We start from the raw sequence: 12,126 nt of genomic DNA, 5'->3' as shown, positions 1-12,126 counted from the left end.
GTAGGTTTTTCAGTTTCATGTTCCTAACCACTAAATTTTGAGTATATTCTTGATTGGTATATATATTTGCTGATTAATTAGTTTTTGTTTGATAAATGTCCAGCATTATTAGAGCTGTGTTGATCATAGCAGCAACGTACCTGGTGGTATGGGGGAAAAAATTAGGAAAGAAATCAAGTCGGAAACTTCACCGGTGCCATTCCACATTGATGATCAGATTAAATATTATTCTGAAGAAGAAAAAGAATCTTCTCTCGTCCAACCATTGCTCTCTACCTCTTCAAAATAGTTCAGGAAATGTATTCACTTTTGTTATCTATGTATTTATCTATGGTTCAAATGAAATAAACAAGCTGCGTTTTCGCAAATGTTCAGTTTGTAGACAATTAAGCTGATCCAGATGTAAACCTCTGGAAGTTTATCCAAAGCCAATGTATCAAGTATATAGGGCTAAGTTTTGGTGTGCTAGTTAGAGATTAGGATATAGGATACAGGGCTTAGCACACCCAAGACTTGAGTTTAGTGACTTGTATTATCTAATGAAAGATACAAAATTTAGCCAAAGGAAAAATAATAATGAAAAATACACAAAGTATCATATCATAAAATTCACCCAGACTTAATGGTTCTTGCCTAGTTGGGTGTGCTCCCCAAACCCCAACCTATGTTCGAATCCCAAAGTTGTCAAAGTGGCTAGGCATTGTGCTACAATGCACAGTTGAAGCATTTCACATACACCGAAGAAATTTATCTTGGGCTTAGGAAGCCTTAGAGTTTCCCTTGACAAAGTCAAAAAAAAAAAAAAAAAAAAAAATCACACGGACAAGTTCAGATCACTTTCTACAAATGTGAGCTGTGGAAAACTATTAACTGGCTTAGATAACTGTTGATCCAATATTAACTGAGGTCTGTAAGCCCAAGAAACCTTTTGCCTTCTTCACCCAAATACTCTAATCCCCGGTTTACGATTTGCAAAACTGGGTGGAAGCAATCCGAGACTGGTGTGTGATTCGAAAGCCCCAGAGGCCCAGACCAAGTGACCAAAGTAAAGCTTCTCTTCTGTATCCAGATCTCCACAGAAAAACAGTCTCAAAGTTACTCACTTTCGTTTTTCAGGGCAAGATGGATCCAGATGCGGTCAAATCCACTCTCCAAAACCTAGCATTTGGAAATGTAATGGCCGCCGCTGCCCGCAATTACCAGAAGGAAATTATCGCCGAAGGAAAAGCTCCTGCCACCAGCGCCGCAGACCAGGAGGTCGACCTTGACGACCTCATGGATGTAAGTTCAATTCTTTCTTGCCAAATGGCAGTTCAATTTTTACAAAGCAATGATCTTATTTGTGAATTTTGGTGATTGCTAGGATCCTGAGCTGGAAAAATTGCACGCGGATCGAATTGCAGCTCTCAAGGTTTGATTTTTAAGTGTCTTGTTTCATGATGTTATATGGATGATGCGAGAGTATCGATTTCAATTGCGTTTGATTTGAATAGAGAGAAGCTGAGAAGAGGGAAGCTTTGAAGAGGCAAGGACATGGAGAATATAGGGAAATTACTGAGGGCGATTTCTTAGGTGAAGTCACTGGGAGCGAGAAGGCCATCTGCCACTTTTATCATAGAGAATTCTATAGATGCAAGTAAGATTTTGGATATTTTGTCAATTACATGAATAAAGATGGAACTGTGAGGGTTTGTGTGTGTGTGTGTGCTTATGTGAAAATGTTTGTGTCTAGGATAATGGATAAGCATTTGAAGACCCTTGCTTTAAAGCATGTTGATACCAAGTTCATGAAGCTGGATGCCGAGGTCAGTGTCAACTTCAATCTCTGTAGTCTGCTCTTATAAATTTATCCCGTTTTGTGTGTTTACAAGGACTGAGCCTACATTGCAAACTCCATTTTTGTCATTTATTAAGCTCAACATTCGAATGAGAAATTAATCATTTGGAAATCAAATGCAGAATGCCCCCTTCTTCGTCACCAAGCTAGGAGTCAAAACTCTGCCTTGTGTCATAATATTCAGGTCAGAACGTTCTCATCCTAAATATTATAAATCTATATGCATTTCAATTTCCAGTATTGATATGCATATCAGCACACGCACTATATGGTTGGAACTATACTGCGTGTAATCATTTGAGTCCTCATACTTGCAAGTTGATTAATCCATACAGTTTCTGGTCGGTGATGGAGGTTTACAAGTTCTGGATTATTGGCTAATACTTCAGGACATCTCTAAGTGGTTACCCTAAGTTGTGTTTGACATGCCTCAAGGGCATGTCATGAGTCATGACCTTCTCCTTACATTGAGATGTTGCTTTAGAAATTTCATATTTACAGATCCAACTGTTTGCCTTACAGAAAAGGAGTTGCTGTGGATAGGCTGATTGGATTTATTGATATGGGTGGAAAAGATGATTTCAGCACAAGGGCACTTGAGGTTGTCCTAATCAAGAAAGGTAATGCTTTGTCAAATGTGTGTGTTTTCAGTCTTAGCTTGTGGCAGTCTCTAAACTGTGATTGTAACAGGTATAATTAGTGAGAAGAAAGAAGAAGACGAAGATGATGATTATCTTGAAGGTGGTCGCAGGACAGTGAGATCCTCTGTGAATCATGATTCTGATTCAGACTGATTAGGATACTAGAATTTTCAAATGCTTTCAGTTGTATGTTTGTATACTTCTGATTTATGTCTTTTCTTTTGGAGAAACTTAATTACATTGGAAATGTGTTCTTCCAGGCTTGAATAGAAAATGTGTGTCCAATTTCCTCCTCAACTCCGTTGTCTACCAGAATCAAATTTTTTTTTTTTTTTTTTAATCTTTCCCAATAGGATTGGAGGCTTTATAACTCATTTTCATGGGAGGCTTCATTAATTTACTTGAGAGAAGTAGTAGGAACATCTAGCAAGCAAGCTCGAAACTGATGTTTCTAAGTTTCTTTATAATGAGGCATGCTTGATGCCTAGACTCGTCTTAGGTTTCATCCGAGCAAAATTTACCAAATTCTATGGAAAACAGAAGAAATGAATGCAGGGAAGTAGTGGGAAACTCATATAGCTTATGCATCATGCATATCATCTGGAAACTTTAATGCATCATGATTGAATGCAATACCAACTCCATTAAGTTCTTGACAACGGGTCCATACAAACTTATCTTGTTTGAGCCGAATTTTTTCATCTTGTGCCAATTTGTAGTTTTGGCCTCTTAATTCGGGTCGTTGCTGAGATAAGCCAAATGCAGCAATGCTCGTACAATTAAGATTAGAGTGTCAGATCTTGGGAGATCGATCCAGACTTGTGGGAAATATCATAGAAGCGGATAGACATGCCAACCAAAATTCAGGGATTATTGAGAAAAATATCTGATTGTTTTAAGTTTGATGACCACAGCTAGTCTTGCTGCATTAAGAATGAAACTGGATTCTTATAGTAAAGAAAGTCAAATAAAATAAGATTGAGAGTGAATTTTCTGATATATTATTACACCCATTCTGTGGTGTATATATACGGACTACAATTGTACTACAACTATTGTGTACTACTGTACTACACAACCTATACAAGGTAAGTAGTTACAACAATATATTCCCTTATAGTCTATTCCTAATAGGGAACAATGACTCACACTAACACTCCCCCTCAAGTTGGCGCATATACATCAACCATGCTCAACTTGCTTAGTGAGTCATAAAATGCCTTCCTAGAAACCCCTTTGGTGAGTACATCTGCAAGTTGCTCTTCGCTTCGAACAAAAGGGAAGCTAATAATTTTGGCATCTAATTTCTCCTTTATAAAGTGACGATCAACCTCCACATGCTTAGTACGATCATGCTGTACTGGATTCTGTGATATGTCGATGGCTGCCTTGTTGTCACAATACAACTGCATGGTATTTTTGAGTTTGAAACCCAGATCACGTAACATATTTCTCAGCCACAACAACTCACACACTTCGTGAGCCATACCTCTATACTCTGCCTCAGCACTAGAACGTGCCACAACTTTCTGTTTCTTACTCTTCCATGTAACCAAATTACCTCCCACAAAAGTAAAGTAACCTGATGTTGACCTCCTGTCTGTGATATTTCCAGCCCAATCTGCATCTGTGAAGCCACAAATCTCAAGAATGTTGTTGTGTTTAGAAAACAGTACTCCCCTTCCTGGAGCTGACTTCAAGTACTTCAGAATTCGCATAACAGCATCCATGTGACTCTCACTCGGATTATGCATGAACTGACTCACCACACTCACTGCATATGCAACATCTGGTCTAGTATGAGCCAAATAAATCGAGCGCCCAACTAACCTCTGATAACGAGCTCGATCAGTAGGTACCTGATCTGGATACTCAGCTAAACAATGGTTCTGCTCAATAGGAGTATCAATAGGTCTGCAATCCAACAAGTCTCTGTCAGCAAGTCAAGGACATACTTCCTTTGGCATAGATAGATTCCTTCTCTCCCCCTGGCTACCTCAATTCCTAAGAAGTACTTAAGTTCTCCCAAGTCCTTCATCTCAAACTCAGAGGCTAGTTGTCCCTGCAGTCTATCCATCTCAACAGTATCATTGCCAGTGATTACCATATCATCCACATAAATAATTAGGGCTGTTACCTTCCCTTGTTGATGCTTGAGGAACAATGTATGGTCTGAGTTGCTCTGTCTGTAACCAACCTTCCACATGAACTGTGAAAATCTTCCAAACCAAGCACGAGGTGACTGTTTGAGACCATACAGAGACTTTCTCAATTTGCATACAAAATCACCTGGAGAAGCAACTACATATCCAGGTGGAAGGCTCATGTACACTTCTTCGACTAACTCTCCATGAAGGAACGCATTCTTAACATCAAACTGTCGGAGTGGCCAATTTAAACTAGCAGCAAATGAGAGCAGAACTCGAATGGTGTTCATCTTGGCAACAGGAGCAAATGTTTCATCGTAGTCTATACCATACGTCTGAGTAAACCCCTCTGCTACAAGGCGTGCTTTGTACCGATTCACTGATCCATCTGCATTATGCTTCACTGTAAACACCCAACGACAACCTACAGCTTTCTTGCCTAGTGGTGGAGGCACAAGTTGCCAAGTATTGTTCTTCTGCAACGCCTCCATCTCTTCCTCCATTGCCTTCCTCCACTTTGGATCCCCCAACGCATCCTGCACTTTGTTAGGTACTGACACAGCAGATATTTGATTCACAAATGATTCATATGACTTAGACAACCTCCTAGTGGACATATAATTGACTACTGGGTATTTGGATTTGGCAGTAAGAGTAGGTTCATATCTTTTGGCTGATTGACCTCGAGTTGTTCTATTTGGTAACACATATTGCCCAACAGTAGACTCACTACTACTAGTACTAGTGGGTGGACATACCTCAAATGAGTGATCTTCAGTACCAGGGAGCTGTGGGTCAGGGGTAGAAGAGAAGGCAGGAGGAACAGTTGTGTCTTCAGCTTCACTTGAAGAGCTTGAAACTGGTGCCTGGAGTCCGTCAAAGAACGACCAAGCATCTTCTTCTTTGACTTCGGCGTCATCTTCTCCTCTTGCTCAGATCCAGCGCATCAGACCCAGTCGTCCTAGTCTCTTGCTCAAATCGCCGAGATCGATTCCGGCCTTGTCTTGTCCAGATCGAGTCTGGCTTAGTCCTCAGTCGAAGGTCACCGGTGCTCTCCTCTTGCTCCGATCGCTTTCCTGCTTCGTCTTCAGCCAAAGACCGCCGACACTCCTCTTGCCATGACCGATTTCACCATTCGTCCGAGACCGTCGCAGACTATTCGTTCGAGATCGTCGCCTCCTTCTCACCCACATACTGACCGGGTTCTTCAGTTCGTCGCTGCTCACAGGTCCACCGGATTGGTTTAGCCCAGTCAACATCTGGGTCGAATCCGTCCGTCACAGATCGACCGTCTGTTTCGCTTCTTCAGTTCAGGCCGGTGTCGGCCTTAGTCCAGTCCTACCAGTGCAACAGGTCAAAAAAAAAAAAATTAAATAAATAAAAAAAAAAAAAATATATATATATATATATATATATTAAATTGCTGCACGTTCTGGTATTATTTCAGAATTCCTGTTATGCTGGATCTGAGCAAGAGGAGAAGATGACGCCGAAGTCAAAGAAGAAGATGCTTGGTCGTTCTTTGACGGACGCCTAGTGATGCAGACAAACGACGACAATAGCAACGTCGTTATGAGACAAACTCCTCAATTCAGAAAACTGAAACAAACAAAGAGACAAAGTCCTTTCGGATCTTTGCTCTGATACGATGTTAAACAGCGACAAGCGTGGCCCGTGGTCCACCATTGTACCGATACTGTCCCAACTTAACCACCCATTAGGTGTTGGGTTTTAATCACAAAAGGCCTCGGTACAATTGGGTGAGATCCACCCACTTATAAGTTATATTTCATTTGTCACTTTTCCAATGTGGGATCTTTCCTCTCCAACACGCCCCCTCACGTGCAACCTAACTCTAGGTCTGCACGTGAAATTAATTAATCCAATTTCCACATTAGAAATTGGGACACAAGTCTCATATCAGAGACTTGGTCGATACAATCCAAGGCCCACATTGGACACTTGGTAATTTCAATGGCAATACAGGGAACCCCAATTTGGGTTCATGATACGTGCCTACGTGGAGACGCAATTGGAGAATGACCCGCTCTGATACCATGTCAAATAAAATAAGATTGAGAGTGAATTTTCTGATATATTATTACACCCATTCTGTGGTGTATATATACGGACTACAATTGTACTACAACTATTGTGTACTACTGTACTACACAACCTATACAAGGTAAGTAGTTACAACAATATATTCCCTTATAGTCTATTCCTAATAGGGAACAATGACTCACACTAACAAAGAATCCATGCAAATACGCAATCAACTTGATTGTCTTCTAAGATATGACATCCAATGTTACCAATTTAATATATTTTTGGGATATACTCCAAATGATGGGAACTCTTGGCAGCTTTGACTGGAACACTACATATATGGCTGCTGGTGAAGGAAAGAAGACCAAAACACACTGGCTTTAGTCAGTTGAAGCTCTCCTATTGCTTTCAATACTGTTCTTCATTGTACTCTTGTGAAAGATTTGTTTTCCTACCACTAACCTAGTGGTTGAATACTCCATTATCTTCAACTTTGTGGTTGATCCAAAGTTGAAATAACCAACAAGGATGCCATACAAATGGTTGAATACTTCATTAGCTTCAACTCGTAGATTTTCGTGGTTAAAGATCATATCACCTATAGTCCTATACTCAAGGTCTCGGGTTTGAATCTCCCGCATCTAAAACAAAGTAAGTATATGTTTTCACCTACCTCATCCACTTTTCTTTTTAACCACAATGTGTGCGTTTACTTCACTAGTGGTCAAACGACTTGTCGTATTGGCTTGAATCAGAATTTGAGCTTCCTTCAAGTATTTGTGTTCTTTTTTGCATGGCGTTGTAACCTCGTCAACCTCACAATAAAAAGAAGATACGCACACTCAATTATGTCCTCCCCTTTCAACTTTTCTCTCCCTCGTTTTCTAAACATGCCGGAATTGCCAACTATGATTCCGGATATTTATACCTATTACTATCTCTAGCCCCCAATTCCCTCACCCTGTTTTTCTTTTCTTTTTTCTTTCCTTTTTTGGATTTGACCTCCATTTTGTCAATCAGAGGTAATGATCTCGGTGACTCGGTCGGCTTAATTTTTTTCAGTTTTATCTAATTTTCTTTCTTTTTCAATCTTGGGTTGCATTTGCGTAATTAGCGTATTGATTTGTTTGTGATGTTTGTTTTCCTAGGTGGAATGTAAGTGCGGGCATTCGGGCAGGGCTTTGGTTCTGGATCCCTGCATCTGTGATTGAAGTTCTTTGTTTTCTTCTGCAAGTTCTCTTAGAGTAGCAAAAGAAGGTTGTATAACCATGTCTGGATCTCAATCCACAAAGCAAGGTGAAAGACTACTTCAGTCTCTCTATGGTTAATACATTTTCAAAATTGTGATGTTTTATCATTGCATTGTTTTTTTTTTTTTCATATGTGTGGTAATGGTCGATATATATGTGTTTTCAGAGGTCGAAATCTCTGAGGAAGAGAGAAAGACTAGGATTGGGTCATTGAAGAAGAAAGCATTGACTGCTTCTGCCAGATTCAGAAACTCTTTCACAAGAAAGCATAGGAGAAGCCAGAGTAGAGTCTTGTCTGTAGAAATCGAGGATGTGCATGACCTTGAGGAGATAAAGGCTGTTGATTCGCTTCGTCAGGCACTTATAGCGGAGGACCTTCTTCCTCCCAAACACGATGATTATCATAAGATGCTGAGGTTTATACCTCTTTGTTTTCCACAAATAATTTGTTGCATTTTTTTTTACATGATTTTGCTTCTGGTTGTGTTAATGTGGATTTCGTTTTTGTAAGACAGATTCTTGAAGGCCAGGAGATTTGATATCGAGAAGACCAAGCATATGTGGTCCGAGATGCTCGAGTGGAGGAAGACATTTGGTGCTGACACAATAATGGAGGTATAGTCATAGCTTCTAAGGCTTTTGAAATATTTTTTTTTTTTGTTTAAAAAAAAAAAAAAAAAAAACCTTAGTCCACCCCATCCTTACACGTGTCAATGAGAATCGAACCCATGAGTTCATGACCTTTATAATATTGGAGTTATAACTTACCAACAAATTATAGCTCACTGGCTTTTGAAATTTTCTTAATTTCCCTTACGGTGCTTCATTTAACAATATTCATCATTTTACATACTCATAATCTGTCTTTCTTTTCATAGGATTTTGAGTTCAAGGAACTCGATGAAGTCTTGCAATACTATCCTCAAGGACATCATGGAGTTGACAAGGATGGACGACCTGTGTATATTGAGAGAATAGGCCTAGTAGATGTAACCAAGCTGATGCAAACCACTACAATAGACCGCTATGTGAAATACCATGTCCGCGAGTTTGAAAGGACATTTGATGTTAAGTTCCCAGCTTGTTCAATAGCAGCAAAGAAGCACATTGATCAAAGTACAACTATTTTGGATGTGCAAGGAGTGGTATGTAATTACCATAATCACAATTTTTAGAGACAAGCTGTTATATTCGTTATAGCTGTTATTATGTCAATCATTAGGGATAAGTTAAAGCTCTGTGCATATTTCAAACAATGGTGCTTAAAAAATACACCAACACTATCTTTAAAGTGTAATTTTTGTATTGGCTCTCAATGCTTAATTGTGCACCAAAGTAAAATTGTCTATATTAACTTAGATGCATGCCTCAGGGACTTAAAAACTTCAATAAAGCTGCCAGGGAACTTATCACTTGCCTTCAGACGATTGATAGCAACAACTATCCTGAGGTACTATACGAACATCTTTTGGTCTATATTATTTTTGTGGATGACAGAACTGGGAGTTTTTCTTGTTTTCATTGCAGACCTTGAATCGTATGTTTATCATCAATGCTGGTTCTGGTTTTAGAATGTTGTGGAGCACTGTGAAGTCCTTCCTTGATCCCAAGACAACTGAAAAGATTAATGTCAGTATAACTTTTTTAGCTAAGAGTTCTAGCTAGTTCCTGTCAGGATCGGACCATATATGTTATTAACCGGTGAATGTTATATTCCTCCAGGTCCTTGGTAACAAGAGCAAGTTACTTGAAATAATTGATGCTAGGTAAGTCTCTAATTGAGCAGCAGCTTATTTTACACTCAAAATTTTCAGTTCTTGCCTTGCTCCACAATGTTCTACCTTTTCTCTGCTCTTTGGCGTTTACTATATCTAACCCAGTAGCCATACATAACCTGTACTGTTATCACAATAAGCTTGTCTGTTTAAACATTTCCACAGAGCTGCTCACTTTCTTTATCTTAATGTTCCATTGTTGGCTGCTTCAGTGAGTTGCCAGAATTTTTAGGAGGTACATGTACTTGTGCTGATCAAGGAGGCTGTTTGCGTTCTGATAAGGGCCCCTGGAAGGACCAAATGATAATGACGGTTACTAAATACCATTTCTGCTTCTTTTTCTTTTTGTATCATTATAACTCGGCAGATGGAATCACTTTGCAGTTTGTAGTTGAGTTCAATTTCTCAGATAGTTTATATAAACATGCAGATGGTCCAGAATGGTGTTCATGAATGTGCAAGGAAACCTACCGTTCCAATAAGTGAGATGAAGATGATACCAGAGGTGAAATAGCATACCCGTATATCTTACATGATTTTTGAAGATAGATCCACTTTCTCTTTATCTTCACCTAACAAACCTCCCCATGTAGACAAGACAAGTTTTTAAGGATCAAATTAAAGAAGCTCGTCTGATTGTCACATTTGGCACCGAGTCATCTCTGATTTTCCATTACCTTATTTTCTTAATGTCTTCCAGCGTTTCTTGTCTGTTGACAAAAGCTCTATCTGATTTATATAACCTTCTCAGGGACGTGACGCAGCTGATGTGCAACCTGTGTCTCCTAGACGTTCTCACTTTCACAAAGAAGTAAGTAAGTGTGGAAGATTCAACTTCAGTTTTCGTTGCATTCAAAATCTCTAATGCTTTATGCATGAGACAGTTAGAGAGGGTGGGGTGGATAGAAGTTGGGGTGATAATTCTGCAGCACTAGCATTATTGTTCTTTTGTTCGTCTTTCATTTGCAACCTGAGTATTGGGATAATTGTGGACTTTTTATAGATTCAAAAGCACTTAAGCACTTAAGTGTTAAGTGTGTTCCATAGGATTGAATTAATCAGACAATGATGCAACTTATAATGTTACTGTGGTACTATGTGACAAATCCATTTGAATCATGTGTTCACCTTGGTATCTAGGAGTCAATGTCTGCAGAAGAGATGGAATTGCAATGGTCTTCATGTAGCTAACTTTGTGTTGAAGTCATGTTATCTGTCTCACCTGTGTTATTAATTATGACTGCTTTAACTTCCTCTGAAATAACATTCACAGTTATCCATGAGTAAAAGTATCCAAGGAACTACTTTCAAGTATCCCCCAACTGCGGGTTCAACTTGGCAAATGGCGGTTAAGAATGGCAAAGGTACATCAGCTAACCGATCGGTGACCTTATATCTGTATTTTCTTTCCTTTCCAATCCAAGATAACCCAAGCTTTGCTTTGTGTTTTGTTTCTTTGACATTGATTATGTACTGATTTTCCCTGAACTTGCAGCAGGAGGTTGTTATGATGCTCCCAAAGTTTATGATGGATTCAGCTCTCAGATTTCTGCTGCTATTATGGCATTTCTTATGGGGATTGTCACTATGGTCAAACTAACCCGTAACATGCCAAAGAGGCTCACTGATTCCACCTTCTACTCAAGCACTGTTTACGGTGATGACACAGCGTTCAAAAACCAGCCTTCACGCTCTACCATCTCCAGTACAGAGCTCATGTCTGTCATAAAACGTATGGCTGAATTGGAAGAGAGAGTTAAACCACCTGCCAGGCCAAGTGGGAATGAGGAACTTCTGAATGCTGCTATGGGCCGAGTTGATGCCTTGGAGCATGAGCTTATGGCAACAAAGAAGGTACCATCCTTGGTCTCTTCAAGTTTCTTTTCTAAAACTTTGTTTCACAGAACTGTAAAACCTTGCTTAAGAAGGTAGTACATAACACAATCATAGTACAGAACCAAGCAACATAAAAGTATAAGCTGTAGTTTGCATCAATGACTAGAGATTAGCACGCAACTGCCGGTCTCATTTGAATTTGTTTCCTTTTTTAGGCTCTTCGCGAGTCACTTGCCCGACAAGACGAGATCTTGGGACCTAAGAAAAACAAGAAGAACAAGAAGAAGAAAATGATGAAATTTATGTGCTATCATGGTTGATCGAGTAGCATATTCTTAAGGTTCAGTTTGTGTCATTCCACACGGTGAAGGGAGACCTGAAGAATACGCTTGGATTTGATTGTTGGTTTTCCAAAGCCGCCCCCCAAATGCCGCCCTTACATTGCACCATTTACCTCATCACATGCTATAGTTTGGTAATTAGTACAGTCGTGTACCTACTTTTGTTCCAAATTTTTGTGCCATATCATGTCAATGTAATCATTAATATTCTTTCTTTCTTAACAAGTTTTTCGATACTATTTTCATGACT

At 39.5% G+C, this 12,126-nt stretch overlaps 2 protein-coding genes across 5 annotated transcripts; both read left to right on the top strand.

Annotated features, from left to right (window-relative positions):
* Positions 1-856: 856 nt before the first annotated feature.
* On the top strand, positions 857-2,775 carry LOC112188714 (thioredoxin domain-containing protein PLP3A). 2 transcript variants are annotated; one of them, XM_024327892.2, is made up of 8 exons: positions 857-1,045; positions 1,117-1,281; positions 1,364-1,411; positions 1,494-1,636; positions 1,733-1,805; positions 1,960-2,021; positions 2,360-2,457; positions 2,528-2,775. In XM_024327892.2, exons 2-8 carry the CDS (start codon positions 1,123-1,125, stop codon positions 2,629-2,631), a joined length of 687 nt encoding a protein of 228 aa, XP_024183660.1. In that variant the 5' UTR covers positions 857-1,045; positions 1,117-1,122; the 3' UTR covers positions 2,632-2,775. The 2 variants fall into 2 exon arrangements, with proteins under 2 accessions (XP_024183660.1, XP_040370884.1); XM_040514950.1 differs by lacking the exon at positions 857-1,045 and having other exon boundaries at positions 1,052-1,281.
* A 4,420-nt stretch (positions 2,776-7,195) lies between these two features.
* LOC112188596 (phosphatidylinositol/phosphatidylcholine transfer protein SFH12) lies at positions 7,196-12,126 on the top strand. Of its 3 annotated transcripts, none has more exons than XM_024327744.2 (14): positions 7,196-7,325; positions 7,823-7,970; positions 8,091-8,340; positions 8,440-8,539; positions 8,803-9,069; positions 9,297-9,374; positions 9,452-9,553; positions 9,647-9,690; positions 9,912-10,011; positions 10,130-10,204; positions 10,451-10,510; positions 10,973-11,063; positions 11,195-11,553; positions 11,751-12,126. In XM_024327744.2, the coding sequence occupies exons 2-14, from the start codon at positions 7,943-7,945 to the stop codon at positions 11,853-11,855; spliced, it is 1,659 nt and encodes a 552-aa protein (XP_024183512.1). In that variant the 5' UTR covers positions 7,196-7,325; positions 7,823-7,942; the 3' UTR covers positions 11,856-12,126. The 3 variants fall into 3 exon arrangements, with proteins under 3 accessions (XP_024183512.1, XP_024183513.1, XP_024183511.1); XM_024327745.2 differs by lacking the exon at positions 7,196-7,325 and adding an exon at positions 7,487-7,696 and having other exon boundaries at positions 11,198-11,553; XM_024327743.2 differs by lacking the exon at positions 7,196-7,325 and adding an exon at positions 7,487-7,696.

This window comes from Rosa chinensis, chromosome 2, assembly GCF_002994745.2.
Source record: "Rosa chinensis cultivar Old Blush chromosome 2, RchiOBHm-V2, whole genome shotgun sequence".
Lineage (NCBI taxonomy): Eukaryota > Viridiplantae > Streptophyta > Magnoliopsida > Rosales > Rosaceae > Rosa > Rosa chinensis.
Note: the sequence above shows the minus strand (reverse complement) of the source record. Positions and strands in the feature narration are given on the sequence as shown.

What these genes read in the sequence shown, in the direction of transcription:
- LOC112188714 (XM_024327892.2), top strand. Translation starts at nt 1,123, where the DNA reads ATGGATCCAGATGCGGTCAAATCCACTCTCCAAAACCTAGCATTTGGA. An exon ending in ATCGAATTGCAGCTCTCAAG is followed by an intron (nt 1,412 to 1,493) that starts GTTTGATTTTTA and finishes TGATTTGAATAG; the next exon opens with AGAGAAGCTGAGAAGAGGGA. An exon ending in AGAGAATTCTATAGATGCAA is followed by an intron (nt 1,637 to 1,732) that starts GTAAGATTTTGG and finishes GTTTGTGTCTAG; the next exon opens with GATAATGGATAAGCATTTGA.
- LOC112188596 (XM_024327744.2), top strand. Translation starts at nt 7,943, where the DNA reads ATGTCTGGATCTCAATCCACAAAGCAAG. An exon ending in ATAGCAACAACTATCCTGAG is followed by an intron (nt 9,375 to 9,451) that starts GTACTATACGAA and finishes TTTTCATTGCAG; the next exon opens with ACCTTGAATCGTATGTTTAT. An exon ending in AGCTTATGGCAACAAAGAAG is followed by an intron (nt 11,554 to 11,750) that starts GTACCATCCTTG and finishes TTCCTTTTTTAG; the next exon opens with GCTCTTCGCGAGTCACTTGC.